At 41.7% G+C, this 20,548-nt stretch overlaps 1 protein-coding gene across 5 annotated transcripts in view; it reads right to left on the reverse strand.

The window, feature by feature from the left end:
- The window catches only part of CAST (calpastatin), a 219,759-nt gene that overhangs the window by 12,897 nt on the left and 186,314 nt on the right, over positions 1 to 20,548 (reverse strand). For all 5 annotated transcript variants that reach the window (XM_077462355.1, XM_077462352.1, XM_077462353.1 and 2 more), the window contains 14 exons: positions 15,676 to 15,759; positions 13,115 to 13,213; positions 12,539 to 12,619; positions 12,418 to 12,462; positions 11,521 to 11,610; positions 11,320 to 11,397; positions 9,452 to 9,556; positions 8,237 to 8,320; positions 7,132 to 7,179; positions 6,510 to 6,602; positions 6,125 to 6,244; positions 4,981 to 5,073; positions 476 to 568; positions 353 to 388 (listed from right to left, as the gene is read on the reverse strand). In XM_077462355.1, the coding sequence (XP_077318481.1) occupies positions 353 to 388; positions 476 to 568; positions 4,981 to 5,073; positions 6,125 to 6,244; positions 6,510 to 6,602; positions 7,132 to 7,179; positions 8,237 to 8,320; positions 9,452 to 9,556; positions 11,320 to 11,397; positions 11,521 to 11,610; positions 12,418 to 12,462; positions 12,539 to 12,619; positions 13,115 to 13,213; positions 15,676 to 15,759 (1,149 nt within the window). The remainder of the gene's footprint in view (positions 1 to 352; positions 389 to 475; positions 569 to 4,980; positions 5,074 to 6,124; positions 6,245 to 6,509; positions 6,603 to 7,131; positions 7,180 to 8,236; positions 8,321 to 9,451; positions 9,557 to 11,319; positions 11,398 to 11,520; positions 11,611 to 12,417; positions 12,463 to 12,538; positions 12,620 to 13,114; positions 13,214 to 15,675; positions 15,760 to 20,548) is intronic.

Below are 20,548 nucleotides of genomic sequence, written 5' to 3' on the forward strand. Positions count from 1 at the left end.
TTCAATATATTTTGTAGATGTTTTCTGCTGAACTGGGGTACTATAATCATGTGCTGGAAATCAATTATTTTTATTTAGGGCAGTTATATAATTGATCTTGGTTCCATAAAATTCTTATTTTTTTTAATGCGACTTGTTGATTAGTAAGCAATATAATAGTATATATTCTACCTATGTCCTTTAAATGTGTATTAATATTGTGAGTTTTTTTTTTTATTGTGGGTATAGAGCTGTATATATTGGTTGAGGAATTGTACAATTACAGCTTTGTAACTTTTGATTAATAATGGATGATGGTTAGGAAGGGCCACAAAAATGTAAATAGTGAAAAAATACAGATTTTAATTTTTACCTTTGGCTTCACCTCTTCTGGTTTTGCAGGTTTACCCTGTATTTAGGAAATGCATAAAGTCTTAATAACTTGAAACATGCACACATAAAAATACAGAACCTTTTGACCAGTGTACACAATTACCTGATCTTTACCATCCAAAAGGTGCCTATATTCAGGAGGGATTGTGTCATCTCTGTCTCCAAGCCGGTCAATGTGTTCCTTTTTGGCTTTTTCCTGAAAAAGAGCAAACAAAATTAAAGAGCTGACTTGTAAACCTCAGTCATGAAATCTGAACTAAGCACATATATATGTAGTGTTTACTTGTCTCTCTCCAAAGCTCTAAGTGTTGAGAAAACTTCTCAGAAGTGACACAACACATGAGATAAATTTGTGACGGAGGGAGCTTCACACACTGTTTGTCTAGTCAGAACACAGCTCTGTATCCTTCCTTCAGTCCTATGCCTTGTCTAAAGGGGGGCGTGTCCCTTTCCTCCTATCAGCTCACACACTAACTGGAGCTCACCACCCCTTCCCTCTGTGATACTAACAGATGAAGAAGGATATTATCACAATTCTGCACTTTTGAATGGCTGCAGAGAAAAGACTGCAAACAAACAAATAAACTTATGTATGAGGATTTGTTTAATCTATGAGTATCATCTGAGGCCAGTCACTTTACTGGGTAAATGAGGGTTTACAACCACTTTAACTTGTTGCTGTTCGCCCACTGTCAAATGATGGCGGGGCGGTGTGGCTCTTGTTCTGGGACACCGTCATATGGGCCGCGCCGTGTTGCTAGGACAAGGCGTGACCTCGATCTGTATCTGCATCCGCGGCTCTTTAACCGTGTCCAATCACAGCCGGTCACGTGTAAACACGGAGATGCTGGTAAGCGGCTCTCCTCGCCTCACACTGAAAGAGTGTGTGGCAAGGAGAGCAGATCAGTGGCATCTCCTCACAGGGGGACATCTAGGAATGTAATCAGGCACTGATCATCAGTGCCCTGATTACAAGAAATAAATATAGCGCAACAATACAGTGCCCACCAGTGGCAGCAATCAGTGCCCACAAGTGTCACAAATCAGTGACCATTAGCCATGCTAGTCAGTGCCACCTATCAGTGCTGCCCATCAATACCGCCTATCCATGCCCACCAGTGCCGGCTATCAGTGCCAGCCACTGCCACCTATCAGTGCCACCTCATCAGTGCCCACCAGTTCAGCCTATCAGTGCCATTGGTGCCGCCTAATCAGCGCACATCAGTGAAGGCGAAAAATTACTTGCTTACAAAATTTACTGACAGAAAAAAAAAGTTAAAAAAAATTCCCAAAACTTTTTTTTTGTAAAAAATAAAAAACCCAGCAGTGATTAAATACCACCAAAAGAAAGCTCTACTTGTGTGAAGAAAATTATAAAAAAATTTGTTTGGGTACAGTGTAGCAGGACCGCGCAATTGTCATTCAAATTATGTCAGCGCTGAAAGCTGAAAAATGGCCTGGACAGGGAGGGGGTGTTAGTGCACGGTAGGCAAGTGGTTAAATGATCTCAGCTACAGAGAAACAAAGAAAAGTTACGACAGAAAAAAAAAAAAAAAAACTAGTAGTGGAGTCTGCCCGTTTTTTTTTTTTTTTTATTATTTCTTTATACATGTATTTTATTTTATTTTTTCTTATAAACTTTTTATTTGAGTATAGATCGTTCTGATATATAGATCTGTTTGAAGCCATTTACTGTTGACTGGCTCACTACCTCTGCTGGAAGTTTATTCCAAGCATCAACTACCCTTTCAGCAAAATACTACTTTCTATGATTAGCTTTGAACTTTCTTCCAGTTAGTTTGAGGTCATAACCTAGTGTGCTTGATTACATATTAAATAAAATGCCCTCCTGAACCTTATTCACCCTCTTCATGTATTTAAAGGTTTCAATCGTGTCTCCCCTTTCCCTTCTTTCCTCCAGACTGTACATATTAAAGCAATTGTTACCCAAAATAAAAAAAAGTATTCTGTTTCTTTAAAGCATGTTATATAGCACAGTGCTACCTGGCTGAACCTGCCTGGTGCTGCCCTCCCCTCTGTAAATGGACCACACTGATCATGGCTGCTGAGCCCTGACACCGTGGTCAGCTTACATGTCTCAGTCATCCGCTGCTCTCCTCTGTCCTCTCTTCCCCCCACTCCCCTCCCTACCTGTCAGCTAGTATCAGTGCCTGCCCCTCCCCTCCTGCTGCTAAAATAACTTGTTTATTTTCATTAAAATTCCGTGCCCCAGTGTATGTGCCTTATAAAAAATAAAAATGAAAAAAAATTCAGTTTTTAACTTATTTCAGAGAGCAGTTCATCGCTCACGTGACCGCCCACCGATCTCTCCTCCCCTCCTCCTGCTTGACGTCAGCGGGGGATTCTCAGCCCCTCCCGCTATATTTGTCTGATCAGGAGAGGAGAGCGGTGTACAGTCATGTGAGCACCAATCTGCATTCTGAAATGAGGTAAAAAAGTAAAACATTTATAAAAAGCACATACACTGGGGCACATAACGTAGTTGAACACAGGATTGTATGACGAGAACAAACTGGCTTTACAACCACTTTAAATTCCTGAAGTCTCTCTCGATAGCGACAGCGCTAAAAAAAGCTGTTTTTTCACGTTTAGACACATTTTTACATTAGCGTTATTGCGGGTTTTCCCGCATTTTTGGACGTTAGTGTTTTTCATCAAAAACGCTCTTTATTAATGTAAAAACGTCAAGAGTTTTTTGGCCTTTTTACTGCTCCTGGAAACATGCCGACGTTTTTTTTTTGCTGCCCCTAAATGCGTATGCCTCCAAACGCCTCTGACAGTTTATGTGTGCATGGACACATAGGCCAACATAGAGGGACTTTTAGAGGCAGTTAAAAAAAAAAAAAAACTCAAAACGCCCCTAACAGCAGCTGTAAAAAAGTCCTGTGTGCGTGAGCCCTAACTGAACAAGATGAAGTTAGAAGCTGATTGGCTACCATGCACAGCTGCACCAGATTCTCAATGGAACAGTTTTAGTAAATTTACAACATTTTTTTCTTTTTTGCTCATGTGTTTTTTTTTTTTATTCATTGAATGGCAGCAGCCTTGCAAGTGAAGGGGGAGGTTTGTTTGCCACAATCCCCCCCCCCCCCCAAAATATTGGAGCACCAGCCACCACTGCTTTATATCATCAGCAAAAATATTAAATAGAGTAGGCCCTAGTACAGAGCCTTGTGGTACACCACTAGTGACTGGTCTCTGTTCTAAATGAACCCCATTTACAACCACACTCTGGTATCTATCCTTTAGCCAACTGCATATCCACTGAACCACCCAAGGGTTAAGTCCTAGCTTGTACAACTTTTGTATTAGATCATTATGTGGAACTGTATTAAATGCCTTGCTGAAATCAAGATATGTTATGTCCACAGCACCACCCTGGTCCAAAACACTGGTAACATAGTCAAAAATTCAATCAGATTAGTCTGACATGATCTGCCCTCAGTAAAGCCAAGCTGCTTTGGGTCCAGCAAGTTGTGTATTTTTAAGTGATCAACTATCCTCCTTTTCAGGAGTGATTTTGACTAGAAATGTTAAACTCACTGGCCTGCAAAACACCAGGTTACTACAAATATTCTACAAAGTATGACCAACTAGGCAGAGTACTACATCAAGAAACCCACATCTAATCTGTCTGAAAGAATAAATACAGGTTAAAGATGCAGAGAGAATAAAGTGGACTAAAGCGGATCTTCCATAATTTTTTCAAATCTTCTGCCCTTGTGGTTTTAACTTTGAATAGTAAAACATTTTTTTTCTGCCCGTAAATACCTTATACAGCCCACTTGCTGTTTATTGTCTGGTAAAAAGCCTAGGCTTATGACATCATGCACAGCTCTTTCTCACTGTCCTGAGTGAGAGTTTGCCAGGCTGGGAGAGGGGATGCGTCATACAAAGGCCAATGAGAAATTCAGAGCTGGAGGTGTGCCTCTGTGTGTCTGTCTAAATCCAGGAAGTGAACAGGCAGCAGCTTCAGCTGCCCACAGTTAAAATGGCTGCAGCCAGACTCCGTGCAGGGAGATTTCTGCAGCATATTTGGCAAGTACAGAATCACAGTATATAAAAATTAATGTGCAAAGTGGTTGGAGGGAAGCTCCAGAATGGCAAAGATGTTTTTGTTACAAATTATGTGAGCAGACTACAGTTCCTCTTTAACAAAAGCATAGCTTTTATGTCAACCATTTATCACACATCATTTACCCATTAACTCTAACGTATCCAGAGGAAATATTAATGTATGAAGCATTTTCTGTTCTTACTCCAGTAATGAGGATGAAGAAAAGTGAGCTTGACCAATATTTAGCAAAATTTTTAGGCCTTCTGTTTTCTGCTATTTTGGAGTAAATAAGATAAGGTATACACTACAGCTTCCTGTATTAGAATCACTGGAGGAAAACCAGCTTCATTTGAGAAAATATTCCCCCACAAGATTAAAAAAAACTTTACCTTGGACATATTCAGCTCCGATATAGTCTTTGTTTTGCTCAAAAATGTATTTATTTCATGCACATAGTATACAAACAATTTAGCTGCATGAATGATCTGTTCTGTAAGGATGGGTTAGTGTTGTGGCTTTCAAGTACTAACCTTAACTACGTCTACTATAGGCTTGTTCTCATCAGGATCTTCTATTCTTGTTCCCAGAGAACCAGAGAGCAGATCTAATGCATCATCAGGTATCTGAACATCCCAGGAAAACAGGACATGTGTTAAAGACAACTCATTTTCTATTACGTTTCCTCAATGTCCCCCCTAACAGTCAATATTTCTCTACAAACTTGATTTTAGGATTCCGATGTATAGACTTTCATGAGCAGTACATGTTCTATATGGTATAACAACTTTACAGTACTGAAGCTAAATAAATTGTATATACTTTGAAATAAATGACTCTATTGTAGAAGGTTTTATCTGTGTGTAATACACAAGCTGTTCTGGATGTTCATAGACACAGAACCTGATTAAAGTGATTCTAAAGCTGGCTATAGATGGGCTAATTTTTTTACATTCAACTGGTCGGTTGATCGAATAAAAACTGCCCCAATTCCGTCATCCATACCTTCAAGGTGGATGAGGGAATCCTCCCGGTTGGGACATTGTGGGGAGACTTCCCAGCAGGAAGTTGTTCAGAAGTCAGTCGGAAGATCGACTTCTGTACAACCACAGCGCCCATACATGGATAGAAATTCGGATGGTCTCTGCTGAACAACTATGGGCAACTTAAAACGATTGTATACCCTCAGGGGAAAAAACAAAACCCTGTAAGGCACCTCATACTAGCTCATTATGAAATACTTACCTTAGAACGAGGTCTCCATATCACAGGCCAGAGCCACGAACCCGAAGACACTGCGAGGGAAAAATGCCACCTCCCTTGGCGTGTCCTCCGGGTTCGTGGCTCCGGCCACTCACAGCACTGGAGCTGCGTCAGTCCCACTAGTCTTCTTCCCAGCAAGGTTCGGCAATGTCTTCGGATGGGCTTTCACAGCGCATGCGCGGCTGACATCAGCGGCTGCATGCAAAGTGAATATCTCCTAAACCATACAGGTAAAAATTAAAAAAGTGGGTATACAATCATTTTAACACTAATTATCAAAGAACGGTTTAGTAAACCTGGCCCAACCAAAACTGTACTATTACATAAGCTATGTAGCCCATCTATGGCGCGCTATACTATTGTGTCTAATGGTGTTCCAGTGTGCCATGAAAAGATAACTAAATAGGAACTCACAGAGTCAGATGACTTTTTATCTTCAGATTGTGCAGATGGTGGCTTTGGAGCACTGGACTGCACAGATGAAACTTTAGAACAGGATACAATCGCTTCAGACCCAGATTTCTGAGATGGTTTCTAAAAAGAAACATACAGTATGTATAACACAAAGTATAGCGGTATTCCTTTAGTTACAACTCTGTCATAAAAAAATAGCTGTGTGCAGAAAAATATCCCACATTACATGTGTCTGTAAATGTAATACGTCTTTACGTCTTATGGATGCCTGGCTCCAAGTATTTTACTGTTTTTGTATTGTCAGATTCAGTACTTGCATCTCTACCAAGGTGTACATTTATGAGAGGGACAAAGAAATCTTGTAGATCATGAGCATAGAACATACCTCTGATGACTTTAGTGGAGGACATTGAGAAGCAGCAGGAGAAGTGACAAACCCTTCATCCAAAGCATCCAGCAGATCGTCCTCACTCATCGCCTGCATGTTCACAGAAATAAAACACAGCAAATGAATAGAGAATCACCTTTAAAATGCTTTTTAGCAAATGGTCAGGAGAGAGCTGATGCATGCTATGTGATAGGAGCTGAAACATGAGACTACAGCACAGAATAAACGTGAAACAAAATCCGCTGTCCCATGCCAGACAAAAGCTTATACCTAGCAACACACTGAAAACAAATTACCCAGAGAAGACCATATGCTACACTCTCTCAGTATAAAGAGAATACCTGAGCACAATTACCCAATGCAGATAAAATTTTGGCTGTACAATTAAAGAAAAAAATATATACACATATATGCACGTTTTATCTGGGTACTCGGGTTTCCTCCTAAACTCCGAAGACATGCAGGTAGATTAAATGGCTCCTGTCTAAATCAGCCCTAGTATGAATGGGAGCTTAGTTCCTTGGAGGCAGGGACTGATGTGAATGTACAATGTGTAAAAGCCCTGTATAAACTGTTAGCTCTATAATAAATATGTAGGCATCTCAAAATATGAATATACCTGAGGCTTTTCTTCAGGTTTTGGCAAAAGAGGCTTCCCGTCTTTATCCTGCAATCAGAAGTCAGTGTAGAAGCAATAAATGCACAGGTAACACAAAATTTGACATACACAGTAGACAGATCAGCAAAAGAACTAGAGCATAAGTAGTACACAGTCACAGTTAACGCGGTAATAAACCCAAAACCCAAAAACAAAAATGCAATAAATTGCAGCTTCCTAAATGTGGAGGCTGCATTCGTTTTTATAGCCCATTTCCTTTTCCTCTTAGTGACTCAGGCCACACACGTACTGTATTACAGTGTCTCCACTCTGGATAGAGGAACAACAGAATCACCTTTGGACAGCAGCATTCTCAATCTGGGGCAGAGGGTAGTGCTAGATGAACTAGCAAGTTTTGATGGGCTTTGCTAGCAAATTAAAGCCAAACTCCAGCAAAACAATTTCAGTTAGACCCCTTTCACATTGTGCCGCCACCGGCGTCAGCGGTAACGCGGCACTATTTTTAGTGCCGCTTTCCCATAATTTTAGCGGCGCTATTCAGTCGCTAGCAGGGCGTTTTTAACCCCCACTAGCGGCCTAAAAAGGGATTAAATCCAGCCACAAAAGGCCGCCACAGCAGGGTTTTGCTGGCGGTACGACAGCATTGCCCCATTGATTTCAATGGGAAGAAGCGGCGAGTTCACTGCTCCAAAGAAGCTGCTGGCAGGTTTTTTTCTGACGCCCTGCCAGCGCAATCCTCCAGTGGGAAAGCCTTCGGGCTTTCCCACTGGAGTGAATGGAGCAGCTGTATTAGGGTGGTTTGCAGGTGCTATTTTTAACACTATAGTGACTGCAAAATGCCCTAGTGTGAAAGGGGTCTTATAGTACCAGTTTATTTTTTCCCCCTTTTGGGATAAAGATTTTACATATATTAAAAAATCTGACCATTGTAAGTACCCTTCTTAGTGTTAAATGGTTTGTCACAGCCCTCTAACCACCACTTTTTTCCTTGGACAGTTTGGTCTGTTAGAAGGAAAATGAAAATAAAAAAGGGGTAAAAAAAAGACTAAAAAAGAAAACTAATGCAGCCACCACATCCAAGGATGAATAAGCTACAATACATTACCTTAACTTCCTTTAGCCTGTAGTCAGGAGGTATTGTCTTTTCGTCTTCTCCTAGTTTATCCTTCTTCTCTTTGCCTGTTTGCTCCTAGGAGAAAAGAAAAAAAAAAACCCTTCCTTTTATTAATTAGTAGACAATCAAGTATGAAATATAATTCACAATTATGTTTATCATAAGATTCTGGTCATTTAAGTAACCAATTAAAAGTTATGGACTATTGGTTTCTTCGGTCTTAAACCCTTCTCGGCATGTCAGCATTCATGTACACGGAGTTGCGCATTATGTCAAAACATTACTCCACAGCCCTCTTCTAAACATTACAAAGCAGGGTGAGCTTGGCAATTCTTTATTTTCTTCAATAGGGTTAGAATACAGTCTTATTCTGCTAAAATTCTATACAAAATGTAACAGAAATGTAAACATGTGGTAAGTGCTCATGCACACGGACGTTTTAAAAAACTGGCTGCAAAGCTAGCTCCGATGCCTGGAAAAATCGTTGTTAAAAACGTGATTTTTACCACGTTTTGCATTGGCGTTTTTGCGCGTTTTTGCGCGTTAGCGTTAAGTAGCGTTTTTTAAGAAACACATCTCTTGGCTATAGCACTCAGAAAACAAAGAAAATATGTTGCGCGTTTATGCGCGTTTTCCCGCGATTCGCGTTTTTACAGCTCTAGCTCCACGCCACGGAACGCACTGGTCCTGGGTTTTTTTTACAGCTTAAAAACGCCTATGCCATTTGCAGCTCAAAAACGCCTAGGTGGGCATGAAGCCATAGACTAACATGGACAGCCGTTTTTAAGCTGCAAAAAAAGCTCAAAAAAGTGGCTGTAAAAACGTCCGTGTGCATGAGGCCTTATTTAAGTGTTATCCGAATACGAAAAGCGTAAATACACTTTAATTCCTAAAGTATCAGCCCAGAGGTTTCCAAGTGATCCTTGATTATGTTTCAATAATTTGTTTGGTAGAGGAATACCATTAAAGGGTTGTCTTCTTTTTTTTTTTTTTTTTTTTTTTTTTTTTTACTTTAAGTGGAAAATATTTTTAAAGATAGAAACTCTAGGCAGATATGAAAGATACAAATTAACACAGCTTTGTATTTACAAACACATCATTGTGTTGCTGTTACAAAGTGACAGCAAAAACATAAATGTCATTTTACAGGTAAAGAGTTGTACTAGATACGACTAGAAATATTTTATATTATGCAAATCACATTACCTTTACTGTATCTGCAGCAGGTTTTTTGTCTTTTGGATCTTCTTGCCGGACTCCTAATGTTCCAGACAAGGCATCCAGTGGGTCAGCTTTGCATGTCGGTGCTTTCTACAGGAATAAATAAAAAAAGATGAATTTTTTCATAATTTTTTCAACTGGTGCTTATATAGCAGCAAGACTATTTTGCAGAATGTGCAGTAATGTACAATAATGAAGCAGTCTGCCTGGAAATGATTACAAACTGCAGATTGTTATAATTGTCTTTTGTACTTTTGGGCTACCGGGACCTAAAATATTTGTTCTGTATGACAGTAACAACCAATTATTAAACTCATTTAGACCCCTTTCACAGCGAGCTGCCTAGGGCATCAGCCATAAAGGGGTTAAATCCGCCCGCAAAATGCCAGAGTGGCGTTTTGCCGGCGGTATCGCAGTGCTGCCCCATTAATTTCAATGGGGAGGAGCGATGAGTTCAAAGAAAGCTGCTGGCAGGACTTTTTGAGACACCCTGCCAGCGAACTGCTACAGCGTAAAAGCCCTCGGGCTCTCACACTGGAGTGAATGGAGGCGCTTTTTTCAGGCACTATTTTTAACGCTGTAGCGCCTGAAAAACGCCCGTAGTGTGAAAGTGGTCTTAAACTGTATTACCATTAAAACGTACTACATTCCTGTAGTCAGAGTAGCAGTTCAGTAAAATCAGATTTGTGTACATTTCGATGGGGAGTGTATACTGTGTATTAACCTCTACATTAATAGTAAAATATTAGAATAGTAAAAAATAACCCTGAAATGTATGAAGCTATATGAAAAATCACTTATTCTTTAAAGTGAAACCCCACAAACAGCTGAATAGACAGTCAAAATACATGTTTGCAGTTTTACCCTTTAAAGGTTTTGCAATTCCGTTCAGCCAATTTTGTGATTTGCACACATTTTCCAGGCTGTAAACCCATGCAGATGGCACACTTGTTTCCTGGTGCAGCAAGTCCTATGTTACTACTCAACCTCAAGCTTGTACATTGGACAATAAATCAGGATTAACCCTTCTGTCAAATGAGCAGGAAGCAATAATGCTAAACCTGGTGATCTTACTTTTGCCAGCTGGCCAACAATACAAATCTTAAACATGTATGTAGTCCAGCAGTCTATTTAGGTACTTGTCTGTTACTACAATTAAATTCAAGACTTTGATTTGTTTTTATTTCATAGAAGCAGCAATACAAAGCCAAATGATACACAAAGAGGATACCAGTATACACAGCAACCAATCCAAGAAACAACACATAGATCTGTCTATTTAATTTGTATTATGCTGCACAGGTAATTAGCCTTCAGCGTCAAACAGAATGATATACATATAATTTCTGTGACCAACTAATAGAGAGTAATCACCCTATGGCATGGGTCTTGAGCAGGAGCTTGTGCGTTTATCTAGATCTAGAACTAGATATGTGTAATGTTTCCACAGCAAGGTATTGTATTTCTGAATTTTACATCCTTAGAATTAAATGAGATGGTCCTCTTCCTTGTATATCGGAGCCAGCTCTCGATTAACTGCCCTTACTCTAATTTAGAGAGGCTTGTATCACAGTTGCCATATACAGAATAGTAGAAAACCACACCCATGGATCTCCTAAGGGCCCCTTCTTCTTGAATGTTACACCAGTTCATTCATTTTCATGCAGTTCACAGCAACACAGAGTAACGCACTACTATTATCTGTGGTGTTCTGCATTGGAAAAAAAGGAGTAGGTGCACGTGGGCTATTTTGGCAGACATTTAAATGAATGGACTACCTTAATGCAATTCATGGTAATACACGACATATGAAATGTTATGAAGGTTATATATGCATATATTGTGCTACTTACAGAAGGTGTAGCCTGGACAGAAGAGGAGGAGGTGGCACTAACCACAGATTCGGGCTCTGCCTTTTTCAATTCAGCATCCTCAAAGACAAAAACAGAACAAATGAACCAATACGACTGAATAAGCGGACATTTTTTTAACAATACATTTTTAATGATAGTACATTTATCTTTTTTCAATAAAAAAATCATACGAATACTCACTTTTGGTTTGGCAGGAGGTGTTTTCTCTACAACTGGGGATGGGGAACATATAAAGTCCAATTCATCTACCAGATCACTTTCTGTCATAGGCTGAAGAGGCAAAAAGGTTTATCACATACTTACACAGTGTTCCAATATTACAGAAAATTGCAACCAATAGCAAGTACTAAAGTATTTTTATGATCGCATACGTGCATGTTTTACAAATAATCCTATTATAATTCACCTGATATTTATTGTATTCTAAAAAAAAGCACCACAAAATCTTTCTACCATTGTGACATAACAACATCTCTATTCTGTGTACGTTTGAGGACCCCACCTTCTGCCACAATCTAACGTCCATTCCTTCTACCATATATGACAGTACCCCTGTAACATGCAGCAGGTACTTGAACATGGTCTGGGGCCTGACCAGGTAAGCATGGCAATGTCACATAATACTCTTGGGATTATAGCAAGGCATTAAGAGTGAAACAAAAAGTTGGCAGAGGCTGCAAGCTCTCAGCACCCCAGAAGGCACCAGGGCAGTGCTGATTGACAAGAATGTGAAGATCGCTCCCCTAACCCCCCCCCCCCCCCCCCACCCCCAAGGAATCACAGCAGTATCTGTAGCGCTGTGCACACACGAGAAATGACAGAAGAGGTGCTCCCTGGTTGAAATTATGTTTTCATTTCTTTTTATTTTGATATACTTTCTGTATTTCATTAGATCCAGTGTCAGGGTAGATAAGAGCACATATATTTCTGAGCCCTAATCAGTCGTTGGGATGTAAATGTGGCAGCGACCCCCTATTCTGTCTCCATTGCCAATTAACTGCAACCATTAGGTAATACTGAATACCAATAAGCCCTGTTTTAAAGTAGAAATAAAGAAGCTAGAATGATCTGACATACCTTTTCTTCAGGAGGGGGCGCTGCTGGTTTTCCACCTGCTTTCCCCTAGAAAACATCATGTGTTTAGTACAGAGGAAACCTGAAAAAGTCACAGCTCTCTATACAAGTGTGTTCCACTTACATCTAACAAGTGCCTGTATGCTGGAGGGATGGAGCTTTCCCTTTTTCCAAGTTCTTCAACATATATTGCTGTAGCTGTTTCCTATAAAAAGATGGAGTGGTATTTTAAGGCTGATTATCTGATGTTATCTCATTGTTTAATTATTCCAATGTGCGAACGTGTGCAGTTGTAAAAACACTAAAAATGGCTCAGCTGCTGTAAGTGACACAAATGCACATCTATACAGTGTGGCCCCATATATGTGGTGCAGCTGGCCACCAATAGAGTCACTGGCTATACAACAAGACCTGCTCACTGCTGCACCAGTACTAACCAAGTGGTGCAATTAAAAGTCAATGAGTGTCCTGGTATAAAATATAATACATACCATATAAACCTCCCATTTACCCCTGAGATGATCATTTTTAATAAAGTTGGGAAATATTTCACTTTTTTCAGAAAGTAATGTAACATAAATAAGAAGCAGGTACTCGCCACTCATTGGACTAAGAAAGTCTTGAGCCTGCTGTTTAATCCTGTAAGTAAAGTCTAGTAATTGATGCAGACCAAATAAAGGGAGAAAAAAAAAGGTATTACCGTTACTTCTGGACCTGTGTAGGCAGGAGACTCCGGTGCATTAAAGTCAGGGCCTTCTAGAGTACCCATTAATTCATCTAAAGCCGAGTCCATACCAGCCTAAGAATATGTCAAAGAGAAATTGTTGATACATACTATTGCATTCACAGCTGTCAGTTTTTTATTATACTATTTTGCTCATTGTTATAGCACTAGCATGTTTCAGAGATACTTCATATATTCTGTTTTTTGTTTGTTTAAAGCTAAACTCCTGGCAAACAGCTAAGTCAACATTTATAATACTTATTTAGGAGTGATTTTGTTCCTCTACGAGGTTTAGATTTCTTTCCAGCTAGCCATGAAATATACCCAGCTCTGCCAGAGAGCAGAGCAAGTTTTAGGATATGACTTTTCTCTGCTTCAGTTATGCAAGTCACCCCCCTGCCCCATCTTTTAATTGGAAAATAGAGGAGCAGCAGCAGCAGATCCATGACCCAATAGCCCTGCTAATAGTTATACTCTTCCACAACCATGCCATATGTTGATAGACCCCTAGGACTAGAATACACAGCAACAAAATGTAAAACATTTTGCACTTTGGTGTTAGTTCCTGGCTGTTATACTGTTCAAACTGTGATTGTTTTTATGCTCCCACTTTTGTATTTCCCATATCGTATTGCCTGATGGAAATAATTACTCATCCTATACTAGGACAGAAATTCTTGGTAAGGACTAAATATGTGAACCTGTTACAAATATTAGACAGCAGACAGGTACAAACAAGCTTTTTTAATGAAAAAATATTGCAAGTGCTCCCATATCATGCTTGGCCATGAAGAGATTGCGAAGGTGGAGATGGTTATAAACATATGAGCATTGCCATATGGGGCAGGTGAACGTTATTTAATGTCTGCAGGCACCTTTAGGAATTAACAAAATGACTGGTCTAACAGAAAGCAAGATCTGTTATATTTACTGAACATGACCAAGTAATATTTTTACCCCCTTCCCTTCTAATACAAGAACAGCAGATATGCAGTCTGAACCCAGGCACCCTGCTGCCTACCCGCTTTACTACATTATGCAGATTAAAAGTACAGTTAACATAAAGCTCTCTGCAGGGCTGTTGCAAGGATTCTTGACACCCTAGGCAAAACCCAAACTTACAGCCCCCATTAGCTCCTCCCTGACTATACGGTGGAGGTGGAGATTTTTGTGGGACCTTCCAATTATGTTGGAATGTGCGGTGTAGTGGAGGTGTGGTGTGCTGTGCGGTGTAGTGGAGGTGTGGTGTGCTGTGCGGTGTACTGGGATCGTGATGTCCAGGAAGGCATAGCTGTATGGCAGGTGGGGGGGGAGTGGGCTGGTGTGTGGAAGTCCTGCGGATCCGATCTCATCAGTTATAGAACACACAGTAAGTGTCCATGCCTCCACCCACGTTACTTTCCTGTCCCTGTGTGTGTTGATTCTTACACAGCACAGACCTAATTGGTGTCACTTGCCTCACAATCGCCGCTTGCGCCTCCAGCCCTCCGCTGATAGAAGAGATCATGACATCCTCCTGCCCCGTCTCCTGTTCACTGAAAAGCTGCCTCTTCTCTCTGAGCTGCGCTATCAGAGGTGCTGCCTGTGTCACCGGCAAGAGCCTGTGTAATGCCATCTGAGGTAAGCGGACCGGCTACCCCCCCATACAGTGCTACTACACCACTGCTGTCATCCATCCCCGCCACCGTGGCCGGTCGGCCAGCATGTCACTTCCTTCTCCTGTAGGCTTGTTCGTTTTGCTGGATGCTTCCCCAACTTCTTCCTCCCAGGGGCCATGGCTGTGCCCTAGGTGGCAGGGCCCCCTAGACTGCTGCCTAGTCCACCTAGTGGTAGCACTGGCCCTGGCTCTATGTGGGACCAACTTTTTTTTTTTTCCATCTGGAAAAGGGACTACACATCCTAATTTTTTTTTAAACCCAACTTAATCCCCCAGCCTATCGCTGGGGTATTTGTTTTTTTTGTTTTTTTCATTAGTTTTTTTCTTTTCGGTTCTATTTTTCTTCTTTGTTTTACAAGGTTTTTTTCTAAGCCATATTGTCTGGTTGCTACTCACCCATCAAGATTTCAAGATGCCCAAAAGAGGCATTCCCTATTGCACCCATTGTAGAAAGACCCCTCTCCGCATGAATGACTTTTGTTGTTTCTTCTATTTTTGGTATAAGGTATATTTGTGAGACTTTACTATGTAGATCTGTCCAAATATTGCCTGCATCAATACCTGCTTAGTAAAAGGTAGTTACGCTTCTATGTTATTTACCTATTGGGAACTACCTGGTCATCTTTTGATGTGTGTCAGGATATATATTCTTTCACTGATGTGGTGTATTGTACTGTAAATGAATATCTAAGCCTTATGTTGCCTTTTTTCATGTGAACTCGTTCTAACAGAAAAAAAAAAAAACATGTAATAAACCTAATTTTTTATTTTTATTTTAAATACTTCCAACCCATTTGTTGCACCTCAATATCGTTTGCAGAACAAGCTTGTTATATAGATTATACTGTAGATAGGTAGACTTTAATAGCAGGGTACATACAGAGGGTGCTGTGGCAGCCTGTACAGAGGACGCTGAGGAAGGTACGACAACATCTGCTTTCGCTTGTTTGTCTTTTGTAGTGTCCTTAACAGACAGAGAAAAGGTAGTGAGCTCAGTGATGCAGACAACCAACAAGTATAAAATCATAAGCACATTAAAATGGTACTTTAAGCCAAACCAGCCAGGTTACTGTAGTAATATTTAATGTATTTTTATTGCTTAAAGTTAGTGACGCCCCCATTCCAGCTTGCGTATCTCACTGCGGGCTGTCAGTTCGGGAACAAATCCGATCGATTGGGTCCCGTGCGATTCTAGCCTGAATGCATTGCGATTTCAGCCATACCTCTGTGTTGCTGGAATCGCATCGTACGGACATAGCATGTGATGTGCACTGCATTGCGAATCACATGCAATCTCGCATCACGCAGTAGTTTGGGCCGGCCCTGAATGTGCACCATCTTTTATGTATAGTCTTTATATTTCATATCAAGCAACATGATTTTTTAATCTATACATTTTTTCATTAAAGATTCTCTTATAGAGCTTTTAAAATAGGTTTCTCTTTATATGTCAAGATAGTCTTTGTATTTTTTGTATCTCAAGTGTTGTATTATAGCTAGACTATTTACTTCTCATTTGCCATCTACACATCTGTTGACAATTTGTAACTAATTACCTGACTTGAATTGAACACACTGTTGATTGGAAAGGAGTAGTAGTCATGTGACAGTCTTTTATGTAAATGCTTTTTAACCACTTTCAGACCGGACCATTTTGCTGGTAAATGACCAGAGGTCTTTTTACACTTTGGCACTGCGCTGCTTTAACTGGTAATTGCGCGGTCATGCAATGTTGTACCCAAACAAAATTTGCGTCCTTTTCTTCCCACAAATAGAGCTTTCTTTTGATGGTATTTGATTGCCTCTGCGATTTTTATTTTTTGCGATATAAACGTAAAAAGACCGCAAATTTTGAAAAAAAATGATATTTTCTACTTTTTGTTATTAGAAAAATCCAATAAACTCAATTTTAGTCATACATTTAGGACAAAATGTATTCAGCCACATGTCTTTGGTAAAAAAAAAGTCAATAATTGTATATTTATTGGTTTGCGCAAAAGTTGTCACATCTACAAACTAAGGTACGTTTTCTGGAATTTACGCAGCTTTTAGTTTACGACTGCCTATCTCATTTCTTGAGGTGCTAAAATGACAGGGCAGTACAAAACCCCCCCAAATGACCCCATTTTGGAAAGTAGACCCCCTAAGGAAATTGATAAGAGGCATGTTGAGCCCATTGAATATTTTATTTTTTTGCCTCAAGCGATTGAATAATGACAAAAAAAAAATTTTTTTTTTTTTTTACACAAAGTTGTCACTAAATGATATATTGCTCACACATGCTATGGGCGTATGTGAAATGACACCCCAAAATAAATTCTGCTGCTTCTCCTGAGTACGGGGATACCACATATGTGGGACTTTTTGGGAGCCTAGCCGCGTACAGGGCCCCGAAAACCAAGCACCGCCTTCAGGCTTTCTAAGGGCGTCAATTTTTGATTTCACGCCTCACTACCTATTACAGTTTTGAAGGCCATAAAATGCCAAGATGGCACAAAACCCCCACAAATGACCCCATTTTAGAAAGTAGACACCCCAAGCTATTTGCTGAGAGGCATGTTGAGTCCATGGAATATTTTATATTTTGCCACAAGTTGCGGGAAAATTACAAACTTTTTTTTTTTTTTTTTTTTTTTTCACAAAGTTGTCACTAAATGATATATTGCTCATGCATGCCATGGGCATATGTGAAATGACACCCCAAAATAAATTCTGCTGCTTCTCCTGAGTACGGGGATACCACATATGTGGGACTTTTTGGGAGCCTAGCCGCGTACGGGGCCCCGAAAACCAAGCACCGCCTTCAGGCTTTCTAAGGGCGTAATTTTTTGAGTTCACTTCTCACTACCTATTACAGTTTTGAAGGCCATAAAATGCCAAGATGGCACAAAACCCCCACAAATGACCCCATTTTAGAAAGTAGACACCCCAAGCTATTTGCTGAGAGGCATGTTGAGTCCATGGAATATTTTATATTTTGCCACAAGTTGCGGGAAAATTACAAACTTTTTTTTTTTTTCACAAAGTTGTCACTAAATGATATATTGCTCACGCATGCCATGGGCATATGTGAAATGACACCCCAAAATAAATTCTGCTGCTTCTCCTGAGTACGGGGATACCACATATGTGGGACTTTTTGGGAGCCTAGCCGCGTACGGGGCCCCAAAAACCAAGCACCGCCTTCAGGCTTTCTAAGGGCGTTACAGTTTTGAAGGCCATAAAATGCCAAGATGGCACAAACCCCCCCCCCCCAAATGACCCCATTTTAGAAAGTAGACACCCCTAAATTTAGGGGTACACTAGTGAGACTAGGTAATAAATGGCGGGTGCCCTGAAACTATAAAAAAATAACTAACCAACCAGCGTCACCTGTAACAGTTATATGGTGATCACTGGTGAAAGGGTTAACTAGGGGGCAATCAGGGGGCTTTATGCGGTAGTATATGGGGGTCCCTGGCGCTATAAAAAGCTGCGGCGAACCTAAATACCTACCTGCCTAACTAGCGTCACCTGTGACACTAATACAGCGATCAGAAAAACGATCGCTTATTAGGCTGGGTTCACACTGGAGCGATGCGGGAACGCCACGAATGCGCGGCGGGTTCCCGCATCGCATGCCTCCCGGCGGCAGTTCACACTGCCCTATGCGAACTGCTGGGAGTGTCAGTGAAATGTTAATGACACCCCCAGATCAGTTCGCATATCGCAGTGCGATCTGCAAACTTGGATCGCATGGTGTGAACACCCATGCGATCCGATTCTGCTGCGGACCAAAAAAAGGGTCCCGTGCGAGTTTGCGGCGGGTGCGACACGAATTCAGCCATACTATCTGTATAGCTGAACTCGAATCGCACAGAGATCGGATGTGATTTGCACTGCAGTGCGGTGCGAATCACATCCGTTCTCATAAACCGCTGCAATGTGAACCCAGCCTTAGTGACACTGGCGACGGGGGGTGATCACGGGGTTAAACCTTTATTGGGGGGGTTAGGGGGGTACCTTAGAACTAAAGGGGGCTAACCCTAACTGCCCTAACAGTTATTAGTCACAAATGACACCTGCCGGGTGATCAGGGGGTTAAACCTTTATTAGGTAATAAATGGCGGGTGCCCTGAAACTATAAAAAAATAACTAACCAACCAGCGTCACCTGTAACAGTTATATGGTGATCACTGGTGAAAGGGTTAACTAGGGGGCAATCAGGGGGCTTTATGCGGTAGTATATGGGGGTCCCTAGCGCTATAAAAAGCTGCGGCGAACCTAAATACCTACCTGCCTAACTAGCGTCACCTGTGACACTAATACGGCGATCAGAAAAATGATCGCTTATTAGGCTGGGTTCACACTGGAGCGATGCGGAAACGCCGCGAATCCGCGGCGGGTTCCCGCATCGCATGCCTCCCGGCGGCAGTTCACACTGCCCTATGCGAACTGCTGGGAGTGTCAGTGAAATGTTACTGACACCCCCAGATCAGTTCGCATATCGCAGTGCGATCTGCAAACTCGGATCGCATGGTGTGAACACCCATGCGATCCGATTCTGCTGCGGGCCAAAAAAAGGGTCCCGTGCGAATTTGCGGCGGGTGCGGCGGGTGTGGCGGGTGCGGCGGGTGCGGCGAATGGCTGAACTCGAATCGCACAGAGATCGGATGTGATTTGCACTGCAGTGCGGTGCGAATCACATTCGTTCTCATAAACCGCTGCAATGTGAACCCAGCCTTAGTGACACTGGCGACGGGGGGTGATCACGGGGTTAAACCTTTATTGGGGGGGTTAGGGGGGTACATTAGAACTAAAGGGGGCTAACCCTAACTGCCCTAACAGTTATTACAGTCACAAATGACACCAATGCAAAAAAAAAAAAAAAAAAAAAAAAATGACATTGGTGTCACTGTGACTGGGGGGCAGGGGTAATTGGGGGGGTGATCGGGGGGTAAAGGGGGGGTGTGAGTGTGCCTGGCATGTTCTACTGTGTGTGGGATGTGTTGGTGCAACTCACTGATCCGCTCTCCTCCGTGTCGGAACGAAAAATACCGACACGGAGGAGAGAATACATCACTTCCTCTCCTGTGTTTACATTACAGGAGAGGAAGTGATGTCACCGGGGATTTCCATTCGTCGGGAGCGATCGCGAGGGGGTGGCCATGAATGAATGGCCGTCCCCTCGTCCGGGATCGCTCCCGAACGAAAACCGACCGCCGCAGGCACCGGGCGGGGGCCCGATCGGGCCCCCGACCCGCGGGAGGCAAAGGACGTACATATATGTGCTTATGCCTGCCCGTGCCATTCTGATGACGTACATCGGCGTGAGGCGGTCGGCAAGTGGTTAACATACATGAGTGCTGTGAACAAGGCTTATCGGCGAAACTAGTCTGCTGCTGACTGTAGTCACTGTGAAAGCTTGAAAATAAATATACGCTTGATGTTATAGAGTTGCCGTCTGCTTCTTTTATTCGATGACCGTTTGTCTATTGGTGTGTGGGAGGACACCTCAGCTTGGTCACCCTGACTGCAAACTTCCAAAGTAAGACTTTGTATCCCACTGCTCTGAGCCATACAATCTTTGATCAAATTTTTATTGCTTAGGCCCCTTCCACACCTGGGAGATATGTCCTGCGACTTGGGACTGCAAAGTCACATGACAAGTCATACCCCATGATTTCCAATGAGTATCATTCATATCTGTGCGACTTCAAAGTAGTCCCTGCACTACTTTCGTCCGACTTTGTTGCGACTTGTGGACCATAGAC

This window comes from Lithobates pipiens, unplaced genomic scaffold (assembly GCF_037356315.1).
Source record: "Lithobates pipiens isolate NorthernLeopardFrog02 unplaced genomic scaffold, aLitPip1_a1.2 Scaffold_3, whole genome shotgun sequence".
Taxonomy (NCBI): Eukaryota; Metazoa; Chordata; class Amphibia; order Anura; family Ranidae; genus Lithobates; species Lithobates pipiens.